The following is a 16,021-nucleotide window of genomic DNA, read 5'->3' on the forward strand; positions in this document are numbered from 1 at the left end:
CTTATTCAGCCATCACCCAATTGATGAGTGTCTTTGTGGCTTCCAATTTTCTGATATAATTGGGTGCATCCAGGTTTTGTGGGGCCTGAGGCTCATACAATTCGAGGGGCCCTCTTTTGGAAAAACTATAGCGCTACCAGCACATTAGGTGCAGGGTCTTGAAAAAGACCTGAACAAGTGAGGGTCCTGAAGCCCCGGCGGCACCATCATCACAGTAAATCCCCCTCTGCTAACTGTACTGCAGAAACAGTACTAGCTGTAGCAAATAGAAGCACAGAATATCCACACGCAGTCTGCACATGTGTGCAAGTGTTAGGAGGAAAGCTTCCTAGAAGTGAAGTTTGGACTTTCCATCCCCAATGCCTAGAGCAGTCGTGCCTTCGACATAGAATATGCTCAATAAATAGTCGTCAGATATCTTTAACAGGACACAAAAACACTAATTGTACAGAAAAACTGGACAAACTGAAGTATAAGATGAATAACTCCTGTTCGTCAGCAGACATCATTAAAATAGAAAGGCAAGCCACAAATAAGATACTGGTAGTACAGACATTCAACAAGCATTTGTATGCAGAATATATAAAGAACTCCTACAAACCAGGAAAAAAAAGACAACCCAATAGAAAATAGATCAAACACTTAAATGGACGCATCACAAGAGACCATCCAAATAGCCAATAAGAACATGAAAAGATGCCCGAGTTCATCAGTCATCAGGGAAATGCAAATTAAAAACCACAAAGTGGATCTACCGGAACCTTCGAATTGTGAGCGGGAAGGTAAAGTGGATGAACCACTTTGCAAAACTGTTTAGCAGTTTCTTTTAAATGTAAACATATACCTACCTAAGGCAGCAATTCTGCTCCTAGGTATTTACCCAAGAGAAATGAAAACATATCCACATAAAATCTTATACATGAATGTTCACAGCAACTTTATTTCATAAATAGCTCCCCACTGGAAACAACCCAAACATCTAGAGAATGAAGAGACTGTAGAATATTCAGACGCTGGATTATCACAAAAAGGACATGCTGTATGATTCCATTTATGTGAAATTCTAGAAAAGGGAAATCTAATAAATGGTGACAGAGAGCAGATCAGTGATTGCCTGGGGCTGACGCTGGGGTAGGGCATTGACCCGAAGAGGGGGGAACCATGAAACTTTCTGGAGTGTTGAAAATGTTCTGTGTCAAAACAGACTCACAGACTTAGAACAAACATACGGTTACCAAAGGAGAAAGGTGTGGGTGAGGGATACATTAGGAGGTTGGGATTAACATATACACACCACTATATATAAAATGATAACCAACAAGGACCTACTGTATAGCACAGGGAACTCTACTTAATACTCTGTAATAACCTGTATGGGAAAAGAATCTGAAAAAGAATGGATATATATATATATATGTATAATTAAATCACTTTGCCATACACCTGAAACTAACACAACATTGTAAATCAACTATACTCCAATATAAAATAAAAATTAAAAAAAATAAAATGATGAAATAAAAAAAGAAAGAAAATGTTGTGTCTTGATTGAGATGGTGGTTACACAGGTGTGTTTGCCAAAATGTATTGACATTTTATTATATGTAAACTAGACCTCAATAATCTTGATTTAAAAAGAAAAATCACCCTTTCCTGTCTTCCGTCCCCACCCCTCCTATCCCCTGCCCTTCCCTCCACAAAGATGACCATCATTCAAGTTTGCTGTGTATCTATTGTATCTGGTGTGTAATTCTACTCAATTATGTGAGCATATGGAAACATAAATGTCAATTTTTTAAAAATTGGGATATCACACATGGTTCTGCAACTTGCTTTTTTTCACTTAGTATAATTTGGAAATATTGTTTGTATCAATACAGAGCCTGCTCGTTGTTTGGCATGGCTGCATAAGTGGTCCATTATATGGATGGGTTTTATTTAAGCAGATCCATATGGAGAGACGTTTACGCTGTTTCCCATATTTTGCTCCTACAAAGCTGGTGTGAATATCCTTACACACGTCATTTCCAGATATATGTGTATCTGTAGGATAAATTCCTGAAGGTGGAATCACTGGTCCAGGGGAAGGGGCATTTTTCACAGGTCATTTGATAGATTCTCCCAAATGTCTTTCCAAACAGGCTGTACTGATTTACATTAATTTCCCCTGATTGCCAGTGAGTCTGAGCACCTTTGCAAATTATTCTGGGCCATTTCTATTTCCTCTTCTGTGTGGGTTCAAATGTTTTGACTGTGTCCTTCCTAGGCTCTTTATCATTTTCTTATTGGTTTGTAGCAGCTCTTTATATATTTTGGATCTTAAGCTTCATCATAGATATTACAAACACTTCTCCCAGTTTGCTGCTTGTCTTTTGGCTTTATGGTGACTTTACCCTCTCAAAATGTTTCCATTTTTTGGTTGTCAAATCTCTATCCCTTTTCTGTTATGGCCCCCGAAAATGACTTCCCAACTCAAGGTATTAAAAACAGAGAAATAAATGGAAGAAGGGAGGAAACTCTAAATGCCCAGAGATAGCCATCAGGGCATCTGTCAGAATTGAGGGCCCAGAGGTCACAGCCCCTCAGGGGTGAATTCTATGGCCCTTAACAGTTCCAGAAGCTCTTACTATCCATTAATTACCTGGGGAAACATGTCTGTTCCAATACGTGCATAAAAATTCCAGGTGGGGCTGTGCCTTTGCCGTTCTCAACTGCCTTAAATAACCCTCGTTGTGACATTATTTTTCACCCATCAGATTGACCCAGGTTAAAAAGATGACGCTCACTGCTGGCGAGGCTGTCGGGGAAATGGGCTCTTTCATCTTCCTTGAGGGGAATTTGTACAACTTCAATTTAGCAGGGTCTTTCTAAATACAAAGTGCGTAGGCATTCATTCAATAACCTTTTAAAACTTTCTCTTGAAGCTTAACATACAGAAAAGTGCACAAATCATTAGTTTGGTGAGTTTTCCCAGAAAATGAAACACACCTGCGCCACCAGCATCCAGACCAAGAAACAAACCCTGAGCAGCCCCCGCAGCCCGGCTGGTGCTGCCCCCGCCCCCACTGCGTTGCACGGAGCTGTGGTTTAGTCCTTCTAATGTATGAATTCATCACAATTATTTAACTATTCTTCTGTCAATAGGCATTTGGCTGGGTTCCAGTTACAAATAATGCTGCTGCCCACACACCCTGGCTTTTGGTGGACACACGTGCATTTCTGTGGAGTGTGTGTCCACGAGCAGAACTGCCAGGTCACAGGACGTGCCCAGGTTCGATTTTAGCAGATTCTTTGAATTATTTTCCAGAGTTGTTTTACCAATTAATGTTCCCGCCAGCAACATATGTGAGCTCTGATTGTGCCACATATTGAATTAGTATTGTATTTTTTTATGTTAGCCATTCTAATGATATTTACTGTGATATTCATTGCAGTTTTAATTGCATCTCCACGACAGCTAATGATTGCAAGTATTTTTTCATGGGCTTATTAACCATTTGTTTATCTACTTTTTGTAGTTTATATTCAGTATTTTGCCTCTTATAAAGCAGTTGTCATTGATTTGAAAGAATTCTTTGTATAGTTTATATATTTATGTAATATGTATAGTTATTATATATGTATTTGTTAAATATACATATATAGTGAATATTTTCTCCAAGTCTATACTTGCCTTTTCATTTTCATTCTTTTTTTTGTTGTTCTTTTTCTTAGTATCTTTTGCAGAACAGATTTTTAATTTTGATGAAGTTCGATTATCATTTTCTTTTATTACTTGCACTTTTAAATAACTTTTATTTTATTGATTTTAATTGTTTATCTATTTATTTTAAATTTTATTTTTATATTTGTATTTCTCTTATTTTTATATCTATTTTATTATTAAATAAAGTTAAACCCAAGATTTCTATATCAAAATGAAACCTCTGGGGAAAATAGTTTAGCTGTGTTCATTTGTCAGAGAAAAGAAATGTTGGAGCAGAGCGGTCAAGGGGGTTTACACAAGGCCACAAGGTGTTGTTAAAATTCGTTTAACACATTTTCTGTTTTTAATACGGTGAATCACACTGATTAACTTCCAAATGTTAAACCTACTTTGTATTCCTAGAAGAATGCCACTTGGCCATGATGTACTGCTGTTCTTTTTATATGTTGCTGAATGAGTTGCTAAACTTTTAGGAAGTTTTGTGTCTGTGTGTCGTCTGAGTCAAGTTTTGCATTAGGGCAATGCTGGCCCAGAGGTGTCGCCTTCCACACTGTGAATGAGCCGTCGTTGAGTCCCTTCCCCGTCTGCTGGAGGTCACCAGTGAACCCACCCAAGCCTGTCCTCTGTGTTTGTAACTATGAATTAAATTTCTTAATAGGTTCATAGCATTGTGCAGTTTCTTCTTGAGTGAGCTTTGGTAGTTTGTGTCTTTCTCTGTTTCTCTCTTGCTGTGTCTCTTGTCTCTTGTTCTCTCCTCTATCCCGCAGCTGTCTCTGCCTTGGCCACGTCCATCCTGTTGTCACCCAGATTTCAACTGAGTCGTGGAACTTACTGGCATCATCCTCGTTCACAGCGTTCCCTATCCTTTTCATGTCTGTCGGGGAGACATGGCCAGGGAGTCCAGAGGGGACGGCTGAGGACTGCCCACGGACCCCGCAGCAGAACGACCCTGGTGAACAGGCAGCCTGTGGGTCCACAGGAACACTGAACCCACCCCGTCCAACTCTCAAAGTGGCACATGTACATGGGCCAATGCAGCGTCTCCCGGGTTCGAGGGAAAGCAGAGGCCGTGAGTACAGACTCAGGAGAGAGCAGTCGCCAGGGGCGATCAGATCCTGCACCTGGAATCTGAGGTCCCTGCTCAGCCTTAACTCCCCGGATCTACCCCAAAACACCTCAGATGGCCTGCTGCAGGAGGAGGGATGAGAGCCAGACCATGAAGAGGACCAACAAGAAGCAGCTGCTACTTTCTGGATGGGCAGGAGCAGGCTTAAACATCTGAGTCCATCGGTGAGACTTTTTTTTTTTTTGGCTGCGTTGGGTCTTCCTTGCTGCGCGCGGGCTTTCTCTAGTTGCAACGAGCAGGGGGCTACTCTTCGTTACGGTGCGCGGGCTTCTCATCGCGGTGGCTTCTCTTGTTGCGGAGCACGGGCTCTAGGCACGCGGGCTCGAAAGTTGTGGCACGCGGGCTCAGTAGTTGTGGCTTGCGGGCTCCAGAGCGCAGGCTCAGTAGTTGTGGCACACGGGCTTAGTTGCCCCACGGCATGTGGGATCTTCCCAGACCAGGGCTCGAACCCATGTCCCCTGCATTGGCAGGCGGATCCTTAACCACTGCGCCACCAGGGAAGTTCCATCAGTGAGACTTTATTCACATATTTATGCTCCCTCCCCGCGTAGGCCGGGGGCTTGGGCGGGAGCCCCGGCCCCGGCCCTGGCCCTGGCCCAGGACTGGCTGGGCTCACACGTGCTGCCTCCTGTGCCGCAGCACCTCCGTGGGCGTGAACAGAAAGTCCTTCTGGCAGGCCTCGCAGTGGTAGGGCCTCTGCAGGGCGGATGCCTTCTGGAGGGGCTCGGGGGCAGCTTCCTCAGCCCCTAAGGGAGAGGAGACGGGAGGCTGTGAGGGGGACGCGCCATTGCATGCTCTCACCCCCACCCAAATCCCAGAAACCTGGCGGGGTTAGGCTCTCTCCTGGCCTCTGGGGACTCCAGCTCTGTGTCCTCCAGGAAGCCCTCCTTGATCAATACACACACAGAGGCGAGTCTTTACTCTGTGTCCCAGGGGGTGAGAGAGACACAGAGAAAGACACAAGCAGAGACACAGAGACTGAAAGAGACAAATAGAGCCCAGGGGTGGGACCACGTGGCCCTACAGCCATCTCCCCAGCAAGCGCCAGCGTGTGGCGTGTGGGGCACCACAGCAGACTCTGTGCCCGGGTCTGCCCACTGCAGCGTCCCCTGGCTGACAACAGGATGGACGTGGCCAAGGCAGAGACAGCTGCAGGACAGAGGAAAGAACAAGAGCCACGGCAAGAGAGAGACAGAGAAACAGACAGGAACACACAGGGCGACCGGACAGGCGGAGACACAGAGACCAAAGAGAGACAGACACCACGACCTGAGAACGAGGTGGCTCCAGGGCCTCCTGGTCCCAGGCTCTGGGTCCTTGTGACGGGGTCCGCACGTGGCCCCGGCCAGGGCAGATGGCTGAGGTCGTGGGTCCCCAGAGTGTCGAGCAAGTGCCCAGAGGCACAGTCAACAACCACAGGCTGGACGGACAGCTGGGCAAACACAGGCGCCCCGGCCGCCACCGCCCCAGCCTCACCTGGGGGACCGTCCTGTGGGGCCTTGGGGCAGGTGTTCTCGTGGGCGATGCGCTCCAAGGGCGTGAAGGGCATGTGCAGGTCGCAGTGGGGGCAGGTCCAGAAGGTGCGGAGACAGTCGCTGTACAGGTCCGCATCGCTCTGCGACAGGCAGGTTGTGTCAGGCCTGGGTCCCCGCCGCCCCCCGCCGCCAGCCTGGGACCTTCCCAAAACCCCTCGGGGCTGGCAGGCCCCTTTCTGAAACTGCATCCCTGGACTAAGCTGGAGTGTGGTTGGGGGCAGAGGGTGGGGGGAATCACTGAAGTCACATTTTCAGGGGCAGGAGGATGAGGGGCCAAGGTGGGGTCCGTGCTCACCGTGAGGCAGCTGTAGGTGAGGAAGTCAGTGACTGCGTAGCCCCCTTTGGTGGGATGGGGGGACGGGGTAGAGCAGCCAAAGAGGCCAGGGAGGCTGGGGGCAGCAGTGATGGTCTGGGGTCCCACATAGAGGTTCTGGATTTCCAGCCCTGTGAGCCGCCGGAGGCTGTAGGAAACCTGAACAAAGAGAGACAGGAAATAGGGGAGAGAGACTCAGGCAGACATGATCGGAGCACCTGGATCCAGCCGTGCCGAAAGTCCACCCCTGGACTTTTCAGTTATGGGGGCCAATTGCTTAAGCCAATCACAACACGGTTTCAGATACTCATGACCACAGGCTTGTCTAGAACATTCCCTGATGCCCCATCCCCCATCTCACCTGCCTTCCCCAGACCCCTTCTCTCCTTATGACTGCTGGGAACACATCCAGACCTTAAGTCTGACCTGCAAGTCTGGCCACCTTGCCCCTTCTCCTCCAGCACGTCAGCCTGTTCCCCTTTCCCTGGTCTACTGGGTCGCACCCCATCCACGGGTAATAGCAATAGAATCAGGAGCAATTCTCAACTCCCCACCACTAAAAGAGGTGGGGGATCAGTTTCAAATCTGCTCCATCCGAATTCTTCCTGTCTGTCCTCCACAAATAGACAGATACCTTACAGCTTCCCTCTCACACCCTGCACGCCCTTAACTGCAAACGAGGGGTAACCTGCACCACACATGCAGTATGTATTCATGAATATCTGTTGAATGAGGGCCGCAGGGGTTAATGGCATGGCTCCTGGGGTCAAACCCTGGCTCTCCCCTTACCAGCTGTGTGATGTTGGGCTTGTCATCAACCTCTCTGGTTTGAAAACCCCCAAATGTGTGCATACTGATGAGCTGGAAGCCAGGCCTTCCAGAGCTTTCATCCCTATGGCTGATGGCCCCTCTGGCCAAGGGGGTGCAGGTGCCCCGGAGGCGGGTACCTTGGACGCCGTGAACTGCAGCAGCTCCCTGCTCAGGGCCGCCACCTCCTTGCGGTTCACGGGGGCCTCCTCCTCCTCATCTCTGTCCTCCAGCTGCCACCGGGCCTGGTGGGCCAGCTGCCGGTCCAGGGCGCTTTCCCAGTGGGCCCGGAGCCGCAGGGAAGCCGCCAGGAGCCGGACAGCACTCTCACTGTCCGCAAGCTGGAGCTCCAGCCAGCCATCGGCCACCAGACGGCAACAGTCACCATTGGTGTCCAGGGACCGGCTGAACAGCAGGAGGGACTGCAAGAGAAGGGCAGGAGACAGGCAGTGGCAGGAGGGGCAGGACGCCATCACAGAGGGGCCCCCGCCTGGCTGGGCTCCTGCCCACCCCCCACTCTCCCACCCACCCATCCAGACGTCCACCTGTCTCTCCAAAGCACCCACCCACCCGCGCAGCCGGCCACCCAGCCCTGCAACAAATACTGGCCACACGCCTACTCTGTGCCAGACACTCTTCCGGGTGCCAGAGACACAACGTGAACAAGATGGACTCAGGCCTCGCCCCACGGAGCTGAAATTCTACTCGGAGAAAGAGACTAATGAAGACTGAAGAGTAAAACACAGAGCAGGTTCCAAGAAGTCAGGGGAGTCGTCACCTGTGCTGGGGGCCAGTGGCCGTCTCTTATCTTCTTAGGGTTGGGGCTACACGTGTGTGTCTTTGTCAACACTCGTCAAATGGCGTGCTTACTATGTGTATGCGTCAATCTCTATACCTTTTATCCTCAAAATATATACACAAATATTGAACGCTAGTTAACGGGAAGCATGCTGAAGTGCTTACAGGTGAAGGGTACCGATGTCAGCAACTTACTTTAAAATGCATCAAGAAATTCAAAAGAAAGCCCACCTATTAAAATAGATTGATGAGTGGAGAGGTGATAAAGCAAAGACCGAATGTTAGCTGTAGGACTGGGGAGTGGGAATATTGAGTGTTCACTCTACACTTCTTTCAACTTTTCTCTTTGAAAACTGTCAAGATAACACGTTGGGGAAAATTCTATGGGATGGGGCGGGGGTGAGTGGATAGGGCAGGACTGGCCACGGGTCGAGGGTCTGTGGGGCTGGTGATAGAATATGAGAGTTCAGTGTGCTATTCTGTCTACTTTTGTGCATGTTTAAAATTCTCCATCATCAGAAACTGTACGGGGCAGGGACAGGGTCAGGGTGGGGCGGATTGAAATATCAGGCAGCATCTCGGCCAGCAAAGCCGTGTTTCCGTCCTGAGGTCCTGCTGATCACCAGTGCTCCGGCCCTCGCCCCACCTCATTCCTCCATCCGGCGCTGGTACGGCATCTGGTGTGGTCTCTTACATTTGTGCTTCTCTTTACCATCTGCCTCCCCCACTTATACATGAGCCCCACGAACACAGGGAATCTTGTCCATTCTGATCACGACTGCATTCCCAGCACCCGGAAGAGTACTTAGCGGCTGGTGCCAGGTGGCCACTCAGTACATGTTTGAACGAAGACATAACGGAGCAGATCAGAGTTCGCTATCTTGGTGCCAGTGGAAATCAGCGTCAACATCTCCCAGGGCTCTAGGAAGGGTTTCTCTCTTCCCTCTACGTTCCCTGGGATGGAAGCGAGGGGGTCGGGGTAACGGGGACGCCCACCTGATGGGGGGAGGCCTTAGGTGTGGCCTGTGACCCTGAGCTCAGGCTCAGCCACTTGCTCGCTGTGGGGCTTAGTCAAGGGACACGCCCTCCTCCTCACTGCCCCCTGCCCCCAGCCCCATCTTCTCCCCTATGAAGTGAGAATTGTGGCCAGGCCTGGAACCACAGGGTGGCCACAGTGGGCACACAGGTGTGGCAGCTACTGCTGTCAGGATCCCCCCCTTGCTGGCTGCAGACACATATACACACGTATATCTGCAACCTGAGCACGTCCTCAGCCTCCAGCGCCACCCGCTCCTGCCCTACAACCGCAGTCGCCTCCTTGCTGGGCTCCTGGCCTCTGCCCCATGTCAGACCCTGTCCCAGCTCTGCTCAGAACCCTCTGGTGGTGGGGCGGAGGGGGATCCAGTCTCACTTGCCTCCCTGACCTCTTCTCCAGCCACGCTCCCCCTCACTGACTCTGCTCCAGCTGTTCCGTGTCCACACCAGGCATGTGGTACCTCAGGGCCTTTGCACTTGCTCTTCGCTCTGCCCAGGACACTCTTCCCGCAGAGATCCCTACGGCTCCCTCCCTCCCTCCCTCAGGTCTTTATTTGACTGCACCTTCTCAATGAGGCCCACCCGGATCGCCTAATTCCACACTAGAACCTGTCCCCTCCCCTCCCCCCTCAACCCACCCCTCCCCAATCCCCTTACCTGTTATTTTCATTCTCCCCAAACGCTTATCGCCCTCTACCCTATCATTTAGTGCTGCACTGCGTTTAGTGCTACTGCCCGCCCTCCCCCCGCGAGATGTGAGCTCCTGGAGAGCAGGAACCGGGTCTTGCCTTGTGCACCTTCCACAGGTCCTGGCACCCGGCAGGCACTCAGCGAGTAATGAATGACAGCAGCCAGCCTGGGGGAAGGTGGCTCCTCCAGGCCCACCCGGGGCCCCCTGCCCTGGGACACAGCCATGGCACCGGGAGCCGGGAGGCAGGGAGGCTGGGGCGGGGACACACCTGCAGAGCGGGGATGCGGACGCAGTTCACCAGGTACGGTTTGTTGGTCTCCAGCAGGGACACGAAGGTGAGGAGCTGGTGCTTGCTGCTCATCTTGTCCTTGTCATCTGAACGGGTCGAGGGGACGGCTCAGCTCCCCCCCCTCCCACACCCGTCATCCCCCAGCGGCTGCCTGCCCCACCCGGGCCATTCACACATCCACACAAAGAACACGCTCACGTGTGCAACGATAAAATGCCTGTGGCTTATTCTTAAATACTTTGCCAGGCTGGATGTGATTTTGGCTATTCAGTGATACTAAGAACTATTGTTAATTTTGTTAGGGGAGATGACAGCATTGTGGTGATGCAAAAAAACAATCCTTAAGAATATGATTTTTATTATTATTACTAACTGGTAAGATGTCTGGGACCTGCTTTAACATGCTCCAGCAAAAAGGAAAAAAAAAAAAATCAAGGGGACAGAAGAAACAAGGATGGAAAAATGGTGACAGCTACAGCTAGGTAAGAGCACGGAGGGTTCCTCACACTCTCTCTACTTCGAAGATGCTTGGAACTTTCAAAATGTTTTCAAAAAGGAGTAAAACAATGTAATAGGAAGAGGGTAAATTCACTTGGAATTTACAGCACTTAAAGATTAGAGAGAAAATTTCAAATTCTATCTTTGGTATTTAAAATCATAAACCTTACCTTTTGGGGTTACTGTTCACCATTTTAGTGCAGTGTGTTACTTTCTTTACAAACAGGAGAAGGATGAGCTGTGTTTCAGCGCTCAGGCAAAGCACACAACTAGTCCTTCACGTTGCAGACGTAAAGCCCGCTCCTGAGTGCAGGGCCTGCGCCTGGGGAAGGGCACCCTGGTGGGACTGGCCTGGCCCGAGTGCAGCCTCAGCTGAGGCGACTTTTGTGGCCTGGATCCCACTAGAAGGTAGACCGTATCCAACTGCCTGAATGCTGGGGCTGGGGGAGCCCCCCCAGGCAGGACCAAGCCCTGAAGTTCACGGGGCTCCCGGGACAGGTCTCCCGGCAGGCGCTGCTCTAACTGCTAAAACCTCAGGCCTCGGGGCTCGGGACAGCCAGCACGTGGTGGGAGGGCGAGGCTCAGCAAGGGGTGGACTTGCCAAGGCCACCCAGCCAGGTCTGGCTCTTGGGACCTGCAGGTCCCACGTCAGAAGCCCCAGCGAAGCTGAATGTGGGGAGGAGCGAGGGGGTAACCCCAGATGGCAAGGGGCACCCTGAGGTCACTGTCTCGCCCCTCACGTCCCCGACGGAGGGCTTCTCCCCACCCCTACCTGGGCTCACGGTACCTCGGCTCCCATCGCCGCCCCTGGCCTCCTGTTCCTGTGTGTGCAGCACCTCAGGGCTGTTGGCGAAGATGCAGGTGGGGTGCAGCACGGCACCCTGCTTGGTCTCGGTGTGGAAGATCTGGAGAAGCCGAAGGCGGGCGCTGGGTGACAGAGGCCCTCAGACTTGCTCTTCCCGCTGCCAGGTTCCCTCCGCCTCATCTCACCTCAGAAGTCTCCTCCTCCAGGAAGCCCTTCCTGACCTCCTCCAAGGCTGATCAGGTCCCCCTCCGCCCCTGGGTCCCCATCCCGACCCCAACCACTCTGGTCATCTGTCTGGGAACGAGTCTATCCCCTGCCCCTGCCACTAGACTGCAGCCCCACAAGGGCATGGCCAAGGCTGTTTCAGTCACTGCTGTATCCCCAGCACAGAGCAGGTGCTGGGAAGGGGTGACAGATGACAAAACACACACGGGGACGGGGAGAGGGAAGGAGACCCACCTGGTCCGAGTCCTTGCGGCCGCTGTTGAACGGGTCCGGGATGGCAAGCTGGGGGTAGAGGCCCCGGCCCAGCACCAGCTTGAGCAGGGCCATCTGGTCCCGAGTCAGGGCCTGGGCCGAGCTGGCGGCCGCCTGCAGCTGCTCCAGGTTGTGCCGGAGCTTAAACTTCACATCCTGGTGGCAACACGGGGGAAGGTGGGTTCCCGAGGGCCCTCCCCGCTACCCCAGGGGCTTGTACTGCAATCTGTGGATCCAAGGGTTTCTGTAGACTCCTGTCCATGGAAACCTGCCTCCTGAATGAGGGCAGGGCTGTGTCCTCTCAGACCCCAGAGCAGGGCCATGTCCCATAAGACCCCCAGGGCAGCCCACATCCCCACTCTGATAAACTCCATCCCCACCCACCCCAGGCACCAGTCAGCCCCGCGGCGCCTCACCTGGATGTCCACGTTGTCGCCAGCCCCCTGGGAGGCTGTGCCGCCCCGGTCCTCATCGCTGGAGCCGCCGTCCTGGTCCTCCTGGAGCCGCAACACCTTGCGCCTGCGCCCCTGGCCCTCCTCATGCTGGCGCTTCAGCTGGTAGAGCGCCTGGCGCTCCCGGCGCTGCCGTAACCGACTGTAGCTGTCCCCCGGCTTTGAGGCCTGGGCCCTGGCCAGCAGCCCGTGGTCTTCCAACAGCTCCTGGGGGCGGGTGGGGCCCGAGTGAGGGACACGGGGCAGGCCAGGCGTGCTCTGGATGCAGACGCACGTTCCGGTCTGGGGCCTGCTGCTGGCTGGCACAAGACCTCACCCTTAGAGCCACACTTTGCCTCAAATGAAAAACGGGGCCCTTCCTGGGACCTCCCTGCTAGGGCTGTTAGGGCTGAAAGGGGCTGTAGGAGAACAACTCTTTGCATGGTGCCGGGCACATGACTGCTCCAGGAAAGAGCCGTCTCTGTCATCAGCCAACGGAACACCTGGGCCAGCCGCCAGGAGGGAGGAGAGGAGGCCAGGCGATCACCACCCAGGGTCCTCCCCGGGGCCTCCTCTCCACAGTCGTCAGCAGGCTCCGGGTACGCTCAGAAATGCCAAGACCTGGGCCCCATCCCAGAATGACTGAATCAGAATCTCAGGGGGCGTGGGTGTGGAATCTGGATATCACGGACCCTCCCCATGATTCCAATGCACATTAGAGACCTACTGCCCACGCCTTTGGAAGCAGTCTCCCAGGGACCTACTGGATTGGACCTTCTGTTTCTCATCGAGCCCCGATCAACGAGGAGAGATAGGATATCATATGTGACTCAGAGAGTGAGAGAGAGAAAAGGACTCACACTTTTCATTAGTTTCTGAGCGTCTGGGGCTCAACAAAGGTTGAACCGTCGCTCTTTAGAAAGTCAGAGACGTATAAAAAAAAAAAAAAAGAAAGTCAGAGATGTTGAGAGATGCCGAGAACAGCTGGGATGTTGGTGGTCCCCAACGTGGAGACCCCTGCGATTGCGTGGGAGGCCTTGGCAGTGACCGTCCACTCTGGGCCGCAATCTGCCCTCCTGTAGCCGAGAGGAACGGTTACACCGTTATTTTCGTTCCGTGGCACGCTACACGACCGCAGAGAAGTCCTCGGCACTGGATCTTTTTGTGCTCGAATGGAAAGATGCCCGTGGAATATTAACGACACAAGCAAGCTATAGAACCACATCCTCATAATGACAATGAAAACTGCAAACATTTGTATGGGAACACCTGTGTGTCAGGCCCTTCTAAATAGCTCTACGTGTATTAACTCATTTAATCTTCATGGGAACGCTGGGAGGCAGGGGCTGTTTTTAGCCTCCCCGTTTTCAGAGCGAGGAGCTGAGGCCCCGAGAGGCCCAGTAACTCGCCCAGGGTTGCACTGCTAGCAAGCAGCAGAGCTCAGATTCACTGCTGGGACGTCCGGCTCCAAATCTGGTGCCCCGTGCAGCCTGCCGGCACTCAGCCAGCTCGGCTCCCCCACTCCAGAGAAGGCGGCTTTTCGTGAGGATGCAGCTTGTTACCCTGTCCACCCCTCCAGGAAGCCCTCCTGGATCTCTACCCCTTTGCCCGGGCCCCACCCCACACCTGGTGATGTGACGGTAGGGGAGGCACGTGTAGGGTGGGACTCATGACTGTCAGAGGATGGGAAGCCGTGCCGCAGAAGGTGTTCATGCACACCCCACTCCAGCGCCCTCCACCCCCGCTCAGCAGGTCTGTTCCTGGCCCTGTCTGCCTGGGCAGGCCGGCCCTCACCCCTCCTCCTGGGCCTCACCTTGAACTGGCGCCGCAGGTTGGCCATCTCATACAGCCGATGCTCCTCTATGCCCCGGTGGCGGCACCACCTGCGAGAGTTTCTGCTCCGTTCAGATTTCACCTGGGTGGAGGTCCGGCCACCAGAGGGTCAGGGCCTGGCCAGCTGGGAGGAGGGATGGGGGTGCCGACCCACTGCCCAGACAAACCCAGTGTGAGCCCAAACACCAGCCTCTGGGAGGATGGCAGGCAGGCCTGCCGGCCCTCCCTCAGCACCACCTGCTCTCCTCCTTTTTCCAGGTCTCAGCCCCACTGCCCCCTCCTACAGGAAGCCCTCCCAGACACCACATGGGGTCAGACACCCTCCCTGGGCTCTCCCAGCCCCTTGGACTCCCCATCACAGCCCATTCTGGGTGGTCACTGTCCAGGGACGGTCTCTCTCCTGCACTGAACTGGGAGCCCCAGGAGGGCCGGGCCAGCACTGCCCAGAACAGGACCCGGCCCGGTCAGGGAACGTGTGCTGGAGATAGAGCCTCCACCCTAAGGCAACTAAACTCTCTCCAGATGGCACTGGCTTTCGTCAGTGCTTTAGAAACCGCAGGCTCCCCCTCAGGCGGGGGCCTCTGCACGTGCTGGTCCCATGAATGGAGTCGGGGTCCTCCGCAGACAGGCCCGGCCTGCGGAGGGCTCAGTGGTCGTCCCTGGGGTGGGGGTGGGGCGCACAAGGAGGAGCCACAGCCTCAGGGAGGCCCTGGCCCCGTGAAGAACGACAGCCAGACGGGGGCACCCTGCTGTCAACCTCACCTGCACCCAGGTGTTGAAGACGTTGAAGAGCGTGAAGGGGTCGCCCTGGTCACTCTCCAGGGGTCGCCGCGCCGCCACACACTCGGGGTTGCTCTGGGCACCGCGGGTGAAGGGCGACTGGACGCTGAGGGCGGCGGCGATGGTGAGCACAGGCTCCGCCAGGTGGAACATGGAGCCCAGGATCAGCATCTTCCCTGGGGGCAGACGCCGCGCTGAGCCTCCTGGGCGCCTGACAGCACCCCCAGCCCTCTGGGACCCCTGACCCCCCCTCCACCTCACCCACAGAGGGCCTCGGGAGCCAGAGGGACAGAATCAAACCCAGAATCGGATTCCAATGTGATGGAAGACTGTTTCCACCTGCCCCAAGGTCAGTGGCCTGCATGTCATGCATCTGACTCACCCTCACTGTTCCCCTAGCCTACGTTTCCAGAAAGATCCTGTTACACATGTAGCCTCATAAGATAAAGTAGGGCAGTAAAACAAGGCTGTCCCAGAACCCCCTAGCTCTGTCACCTCAGGCAAGTCCCTCCACCTCTCTGTGCCTCTGTTTCCCCATCTGTGAAATGGGTTAACTGCAGCATCTACCTGCTGTGAAGATGAACGGTCACCTGTGAAGCACTGGGAGCTCCACCTGGCACAGAGCAAGAACGGTGACTGAGCCACCTGGGCCCAGAACTGCCCGGCACTGCATCATCTGTGTCTCCTGCTCCGCAGAGCCTGGGGACCGATGGTGCCAGCCTGCCTGGGGCGTGCCTCCCTGGCGAGCGAGGGACAGCCTTTCTCTGAGCCTCGTTTTCCTCAACTGTACAACACGAGCGCCCAGAGGCCCTCCCCTCACCAGGTGAAGATGAAATAAGGGCCACAAAGTCTTCCACTGACACAAAGCAAATGCTCACAGACTGTTCCCTTTCTTCT

General features: G+C 53.4%; 1 protein-coding gene across 2 annotated transcripts in view; it reads right to left on the minus strand.

Moving 5' to 3' along the window:
* Positions 1-5,330: 5,330 nt before the first annotated feature.
* DHX34 (DExH-box helicase 34) overlaps positions 5,331-16,021 on the minus strand; it is a 36,805-nt gene continuing 26,114 nt past the window's right edge. The window contains exons 8-17 of one of the 2 annotated variants that reach the window (XM_059903644.1): positions 15,107-15,300; positions 14,325-14,426; positions 12,497-12,739; positions 12,063-12,236; positions 11,586-11,703; positions 10,280-10,386; positions 7,628-7,909; positions 6,663-6,839; positions 6,309-6,447; positions 5,331-5,578 (exon numbers count right to left, since the gene is read on the minus strand). In XM_059903644.1, the coding sequence (XP_059759627.1) occupies positions 5,445-5,578; positions 6,309-6,447; positions 6,663-6,839; positions 7,628-7,909; positions 10,280-10,386; positions 11,586-11,703; positions 12,063-12,236; positions 12,497-12,739; positions 14,325-14,426; positions 15,107-15,300 (1,670 nt within the window). In that variant the 3' untranslated portion in view covers positions 5,331-5,444. Of the gene's footprint in view, positions 5,579-6,308; positions 6,448-6,662; positions 6,840-7,627; positions 7,910-10,279; positions 10,387-11,570; positions 11,704-12,062; positions 12,237-12,496; positions 12,740-14,324; positions 14,427-15,106; positions 15,301-16,021 lie in introns of both variants that reach the window. The other variant, XM_059903643.1, reaches the window with a different exon arrangement.

The sequence above is a fragment of the Balaenoptera ricei genome, chromosome 19, assembly GCF_028023285.1.
Source record: "Balaenoptera ricei isolate mBalRic1 chromosome 19, mBalRic1.hap2, whole genome shotgun sequence".
Taxonomy (NCBI): domain Eukaryota; kingdom Metazoa; phylum Chordata; class Mammalia; order Artiodactyla; family Balaenopteridae; genus Balaenoptera; species Balaenoptera ricei.